The sequence below is a fragment of the Rhipicephalus microplus genome, chromosome 1 (genome assembly GCF_043290135.1).
Source record: "Rhipicephalus microplus isolate Deutch F79 chromosome 1, USDA_Rmic, whole genome shotgun sequence".
Classification (NCBI taxonomy): domain Eukaryota; kingdom Metazoa; phylum Arthropoda; class Arachnida; order Ixodida; family Ixodidae; genus Rhipicephalus; species Rhipicephalus microplus.
The window spans coordinates 47,685,499-47,697,735 of NC_134700.1; the positions used below are offsets into that span (position 1 = coordinate 47,685,499).

The 12,237-nt window shown below is 45.1% G+C and overlaps 1 protein-coding gene across 8 annotated transcripts in view; it reads left to right on the plus strand.

The window, feature by feature from the left end:
• Positions 1–12,237, plus strand: part of Lrch (Leucine-rich-repeats and calponin homology domain protein) — a 291,082-nt gene that overhangs the window by 243,391 nt on the left and 35,454 nt on the right. The window contains exon 16 of one of the 8 annotated variants that reach the window (XM_075865510.1): positions 447–6,301. The exons of the other annotated variants lie outside the window; for them this stretch is intronic. Coding sequence (XP_075721625.1) covers positions 447–506 — 60 coding nt within the window. The 3' untranslated portion in view covers positions 507–6,301. Of the gene's footprint in view, positions 1–446; positions 6,302–12,237 lie in introns of those variants that run through there. 8 annotated transcript variants of the gene reach the window in all.

Below are 12,237 nucleotides of genomic sequence, written 5' to 3' on the forward strand. Positions count from 1 at the left end.
CACGGTGTTGGAATAAACGTGGTGGGGGCGCTCCAGGCACCGTTTAAAGGAGTTGACTGTTGGGCAAGTTGGTGCTTCGACATAAAAACCGTCGTAAGAGTGCAACAAAATATGACACACAGCAAGAGACAGACGAGGACAGGCGCAACGTTTTGTTGCGCTCTCATGATGGTTTCTATGCCAGGCACCGTTGTTTGAAGAAACTCAAAACAAAAAAATGTAAGAGCATTGATATATAGACGCCATCATAAAAATAAAAATCGGTAAAGCTATGAAGCATTATAGAAGCGTATGCGCGCTGCTTCGTTTCGCACGTGTCGTTCTCTCTACAAGTACCACATTATTTGTTACCATCTTAAAAATGTCCTTAATTTGTTAGACATAACGGGCAATATGGCATGCAAGCTTTCTGTATAGCAGGGCTTTCGCTTCATTTCATTGGGCAGCCTAACCACGTCGCAGGTCGAGGGAAACACGATCAGGTGAGTCCGCGAAAATCGTGTTGAGGGTAAGCATCCATTTCATTGTATTTTGAAACCTCTACGCTGAATAGCATTGCACTGTGTTCCCCTATCGCTGCTGTTTTTGCGGCACTTATCTCTTAAGCCTTTAGTGTATGCAACTAGCTAGAAAAAAACATGTAAAACAATAAAGTTATGAAAAGTATTAGTCGTGAAAAGTGGCCCCTTTAAGGGGAGACACAGGTCTTGAAATGGTGAAAAATCATGAATCACAAAAAGTGGATTTTCGAAAAAGTGAAGTATCGCTAAGTTCAAACATTTGATAATCTCGTGGCAAAATCTGAAAGCTTAATTCAATTGAGAATTATTAAAAAACAGCATTTTACTTGTCTCGGTGGAGATGAAATGATGAAAATTAGCTAAATATCTTTGTAGTTTGCGTGCTCGTAACATCTGAACGCGGCAACCAGGCACTGCCGTCTTGGTGTTGTTTTGAAGCTGCTTTGCTTGTGCGTATTTTTCCTATTTTCAAAGTGGCACTGGTGCAGCGAGAGCGACGCAACCACTCTTTTTCCATAGGTCGCTTGCACGCATGTGATTGGCCAAAGCATGCGCTCACCTCATGTTGGCTCATCGCATTTGTTTTGCTTCCCCCCTATTTGGTCTCACGTTAAGAAAGTAACGTGCTCAATGAGTGAAAGGGGACGAAAATTGGAGGCGATGATAGTGCTGTTTGCATTTTGGCAGCAGTTGCAAAAAGATTGCAAAATTACTCTTTCACTTATAACTGAAAAAGCTTTTTCATTATCTTTTACACTCAACTAGCTCTTTCGAACAAATAGTAACATTAAAAATATTGTTTGTATAATTTATAGCTGCGTATAAAGTTTAAATAAGTTTTAAAAGCACAAGGGCGTTCCGCAAAGCATATGACACCATCTGCTCCTGCGTCATGGGTGTCCGCCGCTCATTGCAGCAGCCTTCTCTCTCAATTTTTTCTCGTTTCCCTATAGTAAATTACAGTAAACTACTTACTAACAGCTCACAAGTATCGTGTATGTTAGTGTTGCTGCATACAGGCCGAGCGAAATGACAACGCTGATCACAAAGTTACCGCAATAAATCCTTTTATTGCAAATGAATTGATGTTCACATACAATGAAGGCAATGTAAGTTACGTTTTAGCATATACAGCAGTGAACAATATGCATGCATCAGCGTTCATGTGCAAGCAAGGTACGTACTGCGCATAGCCCCAACACAGATATGCCCAGAGCACAGAAGCTGTCCAGCGCTAACTGATATACATACAGTCGAGCTTGCGTATAATGAACCTGAGCGTGACGCAGCATCCGTTCCTTGTATCCCGAAGTCCGTGATGCACGTGTTTCGAAGAGCAGAAACGATAAGGGTGGTCTCGAATTCATTTAAAACGGCAGAGTGCTCGTTCATGGACGCCCGTGGCATAAGCTGCATGAGGCACTGGCTCCAAAGTATTGTCGTTCTCGCAATTCGAGGCCTCCAAATCGCTCTCGCCTCCTACTTCATTCACAATGCCCCAATCCGTGCACGGATCCGCAGTGTCTGCATCATCATCGGCCGTAATTAAACCATCGCAACAGATGTCCCACCCGCTCTCCCAGGTCAGAGTTGACGATGCGCTGCCACAAATCGCCGCCGCAGTTCAGAAGCTTCAGGCTCGACATCGGGCCCGACGTTGACGAAGTCGGCCTCGCGAAAGCAGTTTCGTGCGCATAGTCGTCGCCGCTGCCCACGAAATATTCACCTCCACTGCTGAATAACGGGACGCCCGAAGCGGCAAGTTGGCTGCCAGGTGGTCGACAGCTATGACAAGCGCTCCGCAAGGCGGCACCTAACGCGCGGATTACGCTCAAGCCAAGCGGTCACACTTTCGACGTTTTGTTGAGCGGCAGGAAAGAGCGTGCTAGTCATCCGGTTAACCATCATGACCACACACGCATACCAAGAGCGAGCAAGACGCTCAAACGCGACTTACATGCCAGAACGCGTGGAACAGCTCTGGGCCCGTTTCCAGGCAGAGAACAAAACTAATTCGAGCCAGCGTGGCGGGCGTCGCGGAGCGGGGGAGATGGGCGGAGTGGTTGTGATCAAGAGAGGAGAGCAGACTTGCGAGAGAAGGACAAGGAGTTGCGATAAAGAGAAGGGAGGATGTGGTGGGAGGGCGACCTTGAAAACCAAAACACGCGGGAAGGAGGCAGGTTGTGTAGCTTGCTTGAAAGATCTGCGAAACTCGCACATAGAAAAACTTGAAAAGAGTGCCTGCGCGCGCAGAAGTCAAAGCATGGCCGCCTGGATCGGTGCGTGCGGCCGTGTTTGAAGAATCAACGGCGAAAAATCATTTTATTGCGCTGGTGGGTTTGCGTGGCCTCACGAAGTTTGATATTTCGCGATTCCTTCCGCGCAAATTAACAGCCGTTTTCGCGCTTTCTCATTCGCGCGGAAGGCATGCTGAGCCGAGTGCGAAGTGAGCGAGAACAGGTCCTAAGCACGAAATGAATCGCAAATTATCAGAGCCGGTGAGGTAGCGAAAGCGCGTGCACTAGACGCAGACTATCAGATACAGTCGGTGGCTGACGATGTTGGCAAATGGTCTGGTTACTCCAGGCCGGCGACGCCAACGACAGTACCAGCGATCGAAAACAGGGTAGATGGCCGACCAGTCTTCGAAAGATCGGTGGCAGTGTGAAAATACGGGCCTCGTCTGGCGATGTGGGGTGCTCAGAGTAGCAGGGGGGACAAAGGACGGAGTGTTGTGTAACAAAAAGCAGTCTGGGCATGAAGGAAGGAAACAACTTTCCTTCCTCTATGGGTTGGGGAGAGCTGTAACAAAGGGTCGCGGAGGCAGGGTCGGCGTTTAACAATAGAATGTATGGGCACCTCGCCGATGCCTGATCGGTGGCCGAAATTGGTTTCCCAGGAAGTCGGCAGACCGCTGACTCCGTTCGCTGTAACCGATCAGCGGCGCTCAAAGACGTTCGTTGTAAGTGCGCACAGTGCACTTACAGTGTAATGCGTTCGTTGGACTGGCGCACAGCTGTAGTTGTCCCTGTGTTTAAGAGCGGTGATCGGTTGTCCGCCAATAATTACCGTCCCGTATCGCTCACATCTATCTGCTACAAAATATTAGAACATGTCATTGTCAAGCATATCATCACATTCTTAGAAAATAAAAATTACTTTTATCCTTGTCAGCATGGCTTTAGGAGTAAAGTCTCCACTACAACACAGCTTATCGAAACTATTCATGACTTTGCAACAGCTTTAGATATGAATGAACAAATTGATGTCATCTGCATAGATTTTGCTAAGGCCTTCGATAAGGTACCTCACGACAGATTACTGTACAGTTGAACCTCGATATATCGAACGGCGCGGCGATCGTGAAATAGTTCGATATATCCAGAATTCGATATAAAAAAAATCACGAAAAAAATGCGTCAACAGCTTGCTGAAAACAACCAACGAACCGTTCAAGGGTGGTGCAATAAATACTCACTTGAAGATTCAAACATAGTATTTATTGTGTTGGTTTAAAATATTGAAAAAGAGTAGCCTGTTTTTTGTTGGTCATGGCGTGTTTCACGACTGCGTCCTCCTCAATATAGTCCAGGTGATCCATAAGTGATAGGCCGGTGCCTTCAATTGCGCCGCAGTGGCGGCGCACAAGGGCCGAGGCAGCTACGACCTCAGCTGATGTCGGGAGCGGGGCACCATCAGCGCTTGCGGGATCCACCTCGGCAGAGTCTTCATTTGGCTGCTCAGCAGTAGCTTCGGCGACAATCTCCACATCCGTGAGCTCCGCTGTCGGAGTTAAGCCTGTCGCGCACCACAGCGCGCGACAGGCCTAACTCCAAACGCACGAACACTGCGAGCACAACGACCGATGCCTGCCGATGCTACGGGGGAGGAGCTTGCAACAAGTGCGCAGTGTGCCGTTGACACCATAGAGACTGCAACGACTGTAAGCTGCAAGGCTGCGGCGTGAGTCCGGGTGTAAAGCGCACACATGGCGCGCCCATGCCGGCTCGCCTGACTGCTTTCCCTTTCCCGGCGGCAGCGCGGGCCGCGTCCGAGACAGTCGTCTGCGTCCTTTCCCTCCTATACTTTCCTCCTCAATCTTTACCTCCCCCTTCCCCCGCGTGAAGCCGTGTCGGTGCCTTCGTATTGAAAGAAAATAACAGCTCCGCACTTTTCACTTTCCTCATTCAAGAACCTCTACCGCAAGGCTGCGGAGCGCGTACGCCGCTACGTTAAAGTGGCGCTCTCGGCGCCATCGATGTGTGCAGCATTCGTAAACGCCCGCCGCTCTACCGCTACTTTCGAGAGTTGCGGGAAAGCTCGCCGCCTGTCAATGGAGCGCGGGCGGTTTGGGGTGGCTGAGTCCGATATATCCATTATATGTCAAACTTTGTTCGAAATAAAAAATCAATAATGCATGCGATTTCTCGCGTGATGTAGGAACCGTTCGATATAGGCAATAATTCGATATATCCGTGTTCGATATATTGAGGTTTGACTGTATAAGCTTCACTGCGCTGGACTAAGTCAACTTTTACTTAATCGAATTAAAGCCTACCTAAATGACAGGAAGCAATTCGTGAAAATTGATAACTCTATATCTAGCTCACTAAAAGTGTTTTCTGGGGTTCCACAAGGCTCGGTTCGTGGGCCCTTATTGTTTCTGATATATGTCAATGATATCGCAGATATAGCAAAACACCATGTTAAGCTTAAACTGTTTGCTGATGATTGTTTAATTTACGTGCGAGTGACTGGTAGGAAGGACCAATTGAACATTGTCGAATGTCTAAAGGAATTACACTCATGGTGTGAAGCTTCAGGAATGGAAATCAATTATTCGAAATCTACCCTCACCCACATTTCTACGAAAAAAACGATAATTCTATTTGAATACTGTATCGGGAATCACATCTTGTTGACAGTTAATGCGTTCAAGTACCTAGGTCTCACAATAACGCATAACCTAAAGTGGCACACACATATTGATAATGTTTGCTCTAAGGCCTCACAAAAATTGTACATATTAAGAAAAAAACTTCAGGGGGCTAGTACGGACGTAAAACTTCTTGCTTTTAAAACTTTGATACGGCGGATACTGGAATATGCCAGTATTGTCTGGAGTCCCCACCACAAAGTGCTTGTAAATAAACTTGAATGCATACAACGGCTTGCAGCTCGCTTTATATGCTCGAGATATAAGCAGAACGACTCAGTCACAGAAATGCTACAACTATGTGATCTCGAGACGCTCCACAAGCGCAGACGCAAAAATAGATTAAAGTTTCTTTTTCAATTATTAGAAGGTGAGTTTAAAATTAACAGAAATGACTACATAGAACAACCTGGGAAACGAAGCGAGAGGGCAAACCATACACGAGTACTGCAACCTTATTTTGCATGAATGAAGGCATTCCGTCATACTTTCTTCCCCGATGTCATCGAAGATTGGTACGGGTTACCGAGTAACAATGTCAATGCGGGTGATGTTAACGAATTTGTGCATTTACTTGATTTACATTTATGTGATTTATTGTAAATATTATTGCGATTGTTATTCGATGCATTGCGAATCAGGATGTGTGTTTTTCGTTTTTCGTTTGGAATGCAGAGCTTTCACGGATTTGTATATATGTATACCTGGTTTATCATTGGGAGATGTATAGTTACATCCCCAATTTGTTTGTACAGTGTGTCGTACCTTTCCTGTAATGGCCCTCAATAGAGGGTTGACAGTATTTCTAAATAAAAATAAAAAAGTGCGATTTTGTGCCATTGAACCACTTGATATTTTCACGGTCACGCGGATATTGTTAGTTTTAAGCAAAAGTTCATTTTAAGTGGGGCCGTTATATGTGGGCTCGACTGTATCAAACTGCATGAAACCTTCGCTGGTGTAAGTGAATATACTGCTAATGCTCCGACACTTCTGTAGTTCAATATGTCGCAACATCTCATTGACAGTATTCGGAAAACTTTCTGTAATTAATACAACATATCCGTGCGCCTTTCACGAGCAGTGTGATGCGACTGCTTTCCGCTTTGCGCTGCCTCCTAAAGTGCATCAGTTTCCAATCTTCTACGTGTTCGTCCTAATTATGCTAAAATTAATGAGAAAAATTTTTTTATGTGTATCATTTTAAAATCTCAAAATTAAACATAAAAAAGAGACTTAGATGGTGTTTCGATTGCCGCTGCTGGCGGTGTGCTGTCGTCATTTCGACGGGGGGGACACCTGAAGGCTGGATGGGAAGCTCGCAATATGCCACTGGCTTGCTCGCAATACGGTCGCACACTCGCTCGGCTTGGGCTTTCGGCTGCTCTGTGATGTTCTTCGGGTTGGCAACTTCACTACCATGTTAGGTCACCTGTAATTATTGAGTTCCGAAGACATTCCGACAATGTCCGAAGACATTCGTCTGAAGAAAACTACATGCCACGAATTCGGCAAGAAACGCCGACGGCCATGGAATGCGTGACGAAATTCGGCGAGGCATGTCCTACAATAGCCACTTGAATGATTGAACACGGAACTGAAACTTAGCGCATCAAGCGTGGACGCCTCGAATGCCAGCACAGAAATCATAAAAATTGTGTAATTGCCTGTTGACGCACCAAATACAGTGCCGCAACCCACTACATCGAGCGCGTGCGCCTCGCCCTCCCATGCTTTGAGTGCTGTCGCGGGTTGTGTCTAGGATCGTCAGTTGGTTGTTTGCGCACAAAAACGCAGCTTGGCACGTCTAGTGTGTATATTTTGTCGGCCCAAACCTCGAGTGTTATCACGGAACACGCCGATACTGTTTCTTTATCGGCTGAAGGAAATGGCCAGCGTCCAGCAAGTGCAGCCAATGTGAAGAAGCACTTGCCATCGAAACGGAGCAGGGGAACCCCAGTGACAGTGGAACCGAATTCTTAAAGGTATATTTGAGCGTGTTTAATTACCTTCCTGGACCTATGACTTGCAGCAAGTGTCGAAGGAGCAAAGAAAAGAGTACGGACTTTAGTGCGAAGCTCATGATCAACGTGCGGGATGCGTGATGAGCGATTTGCTTCACTGCTTCACCTTGTTTTTTATTTTTGTGACCCTGACCTTGGTGCAAAAAGCGACAGCACAGACTACATTATGTGTAGTGTACAGATACAAGCTGAAAAACAACTGTTAATTGTTTGGTAGCAGCTTTCTTGCCCTATTTTCAAGGACTATGCATGCTAATACATCAAATTTTTCATTCTTCCTGTGACATTGTTGTGACATATATAGCATTACCGTTTTCCTTAAGGACAAAGCTACATAATGATGGTATTTATACCATTATATTGCAATACCACATAAATTTATGAGAAACTAAAACTTCAAATGCATTTTTCTCTGTTTTATGTTTTTTGGCATATCCCGTAGCCTTACGAAACATATCGGTATGTTGTTATTGACTCACATTAATAAGTTATACAACATTGTCTTCGTATTGAATAGATCTGGCCAGTGATGCTATTTATTTTGTTGTAACCTTATTCACTGAATTGTTATTATTGATGATCAGTAAATAATATGTGGCAAAAATTTTTCACTTGTGCTCTTATCTGTTTATTTGACATTTAAAATTGATTGAAAACAATTGAATTAGCATCACCGGCTAGACCAGCTCTTTGGCAATCTTGTTGCATACTTTGTTTTTGTGTTCGAGGGAGTGAAGTTGTTAAAAAGCCTGTAAGAAAAGATATGTTCAATCCATACTTTATAAATTTAGTACTTTCTGTTCCGATTTAGCTATTGAAGATCTACATTGAGATTTGATTTTACAGAAAAAACTGTGTAAGGCTGTTGAGCTTCATTCAGCTTAGACAACTAATAAAAATATTTTTTCAGGGCCCACATCTCCCCTTGATTAGCTAAGGCACTGAGCCAGTTAGTTAATCAGCTGGGCGCTCGTGCTTGGGGAGTGAGGAGACAATGAAAAAGAAAAGGAGGATGTTAAAAACAGTGGACATAGCCCGTGGCAGGGGGTGGGGTGCTTGGATCTACGTCGCAATAAACGGGCGTCGAGATGCTCTGCTCTTCTTCTCCAGGTGTATTAGTCCTTTGAACCCAGTTTTCCACGAAAGAAGTCTTCAGATATTATAGAGGGCACGGGCCAACCATAATGATTATACACGAGGCCTCAGCGATTAGCTGCGGCTACTTTCTTGTAAGGCACTCGGGCGGAGTTACTAATCTCAGGGGTCATGGTGCTGATTATTCTAAATGATGCTTAGTGCAGGCATTAAACTTTTGAAAATGATTTAAACAGCCCATACCTCTAGATTTATTGTTGGTAGAAGTTTCTGGCACTTTTCTTACACAACTGCACTTCTGAGCGTGCTCATTAGAATGACAAACTAAAGAAATAAGATGTCTGTGGTTTTGAAAACAGCCAACTTTGTCGACCGCCCTTGACATGCTGCCGCATTCCATTGCATCGTAACCAATGGAATGTAGCACACTTCGAGGGAGGGATTTCGTCTTGTTGTACTGTTATCTTATTCAAAAGAGGGCATTGCTAGAACTCATAAATACTCAAATTTTGCCAAACTTGTATGATCCTGCATAGCACCCCTGTTATGGTCTCCAACCCATCGTGTTGGCCTCTCAGAAAAGCTGCTTTCTCGGCACACAGTCCCATACCAGGTGCTCAGTGTGGTGAATCCTGCAGCATATGAAATTGGACCCATGAACTCACTGTCTTCACCCCACAAGTCAACGTATTGTATGGATCACACACTGGAAGACTTAACGCTCTCCCAGACTCTGAGACTGCACTTTTGCCACCAGTGATCTTGCTACACAGAGTTATTCAATCATATGAGTTGCGAATCTGCGTTCCGAAACCCGGACACGCCATTGGCCGACCTAGCGAGAGAGAGCAGATCGTGGCGCCATCTGGGAGCGTCAATACAAAACACTGCATCGCCATTTGTGCATGCGCTTTTTTTTTAGGCAGCACAACGCCGCACGCATGAAGGAAAGAAAAAGGCTTTACGCAACACTGGCGTTGTCGCCTCAATAAATGGCTTTCGGGCTGCAGAAATTAGGTGCCTTTCTCTTATTCTAACCACTACCACCAATAAATGGCCTTAGCTTGCATGGCGCCCGCCGCCGCTGTCAGCTGTTTTTCCTCTGCAAAGGTGCAATCAAAGCCGGGTCAAAGCATCAAGGTTTATTTAATCGAAGTTGGTGCTTGCAATTTCGTGCTACCATGGTTTTAACGCTGCGCCCTGATTATTTCTCCTCGCTTGCTCATTTGAAGATGTGTGCTTGAGATCGATTGCTCATGGGAAGTTTGACGAATCCTTTTAACTGTTGCACTCTGCGGTTCACGATATGTCTCACTAACACGACGGGAGTGATAGCCGCACAAACAAGACACGGATACGGTAGAGTGCAAACCAAAGCGCAACAATACCGATCAGTACTTACTGCGAATCGGCCACTTTGTCTTGCACGCAGCGATCGAATTCCACTAATCGCAAAATCAATGAGACACCGGCTGGGATGCCATATAAATATGAAAGCCCGTTGACAAGAAAGTGGGAACTTGAGCATTGCTATTTACTTGCAACTAGCACTGCAAGCGTTCTTTTCTTTTCAGGTGCTATGTTCGTGGAGTCTTTCCAACGGCACCGGCGTTTGCTGCTCGGGCAACGTCGTCTGCTGCTGTCGACAGACTCACAGGTTGCATCCACCCGGATCAACGCTGCATCCCGCTTGAATCACGCCTTGTTGCACACTATTTTGCTGAAATGTAAACATCATGGGCTCGCCACATGAGTCTGATAAACTACAGACTTCGCTGCACCATTCATTACGCTGTGCTAGCTGTGTACCTGCCACACGAACATGCCGCCTATCGTCACGTTACTTCTAGCGCAATGCGGAAACCATGAAAAATGACACATAAAGAGAACAAGCAGCTCCTCTGTCCTTTATCACATATCCACCACTTCCGCAAAGTAACATGTTCAGCACCCTTAGGCACCAACTCACCTAAGAACATATTCTAGGCGCTGCCATGCTGTTTGGCAGAATGCGGCGGCGCTCGCGATTTTGCTAACTGCAAAAACACAAAAATTGCGCTTTCTAGTTAGTTTTGTTGTCAAGAGAGGGCATTACAATCTACTCACTTCCGCCATTTCAGCCAATGTTGTGTCCGGATTTTGATACATGGAGCCTATGGGGAGTTTCGCAACTCATATGCTTGAATAACTCTGCATGCTGCATGCATATTGCTAATTTTGTACTGTGCACGTGGGTGCCCAACAAGGACCATGAAGCACTGTTTCTGCTCGACCTCTGTAATCAGCAGGTCAGCGCTGCAACCATATTTATAAATATATCTTGTCTACAGCCTTGTGCAACATGCGTCTCATCATTCACATAATAATTTATTGCATAAAAGATAGAAATGCAGTTTCACAGACAATAGATAGAGCAACATAAATTGCCTTTAGCGAGCCTTTACTGTTTGCAGTAGAACCTCATTCAAATGTTTTTGAAAAAGGGACACCTGTAAAAATGTACTTTTTGGGGAAATGGGCAATCCGATGGCAAGTATTGGCACTGGCAAATTGTACAAAATGGGAATATGTCAACAAGGTTGTGTATTACTGACCTTTCTTGTGCTTGGGTCAGTGAAAGCACATAATGGTCAGACTCTGTAGCACATACTGCAATGCCTCTGTGTGATAGCATTTCAACAGACCTTTGGGCGCATACCAGAGCATAACACTTGGTGCATGGCGAAGCAGGAAAAGCAGCGCTACAGAGGTATTTAGTAATGATTGTAGACACTGCGTGGCATCCGTTGCCTTTATTATGTTGCATTTTCGTGCTATGCATTGTTCTCAAATGTTTTCCTGATTACTTACCGAGTGATGAAGTGTGTGCTCATGTTTCTTTTTGGCATTACTGTTTATGCAAAAAGAAACTCAATATCCATAATCCACTTCACATAAATTTGAGCTAAATGCACGGTCTTGCCAAGCTTCATTGAACATCGACGACATGTGACTGCACATACAGCAGGTGAAACCACGTGAGCAGATGATGCAGGCTGTGTGAAAGTGCATCAATTTTATTTACTTGTATAGTTGAGTTTTTCTACCATGTTTTAGATGCTAGATGGCATTAGTTGCACTAGGTGGCTTGTTGTTTCAGAGCTCTCTCTATCTGAAAGTGAGGCTAGTCAGTAATAAACAGACTGTAATTATCTCTCATGTGCTGCAGCAGCAAATCATGGTCCATGTTATGGCTAACAGGCAACGTATTGCAGCAAAGCTATGCTAGATCACTATTTCTTGTGTCAATGCTTTTTGACTGCTTGCTGCGCAAGTTACGCAATAGGTTGCTTTCAGTTAAGAGAATTCAAGTTGCTTTGCTAAATCTGTTCATTAAATATGACATTGTGCTGTGTCAAGCTTCAAAGGCTGATGGGCTCTTCGTCCGTATTCGGTAGCTGGTTGGGCTTTCCAGAGACAATGACCGGAAGTAAAAAGTTCTAACTGGGGTAATGATGCGTCGTGGTCGACTGACAAGTTTTAAATGTATGCCGGATGGTGAAAGAAGTAACTATGGTTATTCGCTCGTGCCCAATGCGCATGGCTGGTATATTCATCTCTGGAGGCAGTGTTATTGAGAAGGCCGCTGTTTCATATCCTGTGAGCTTCAGACAGGGGCCAA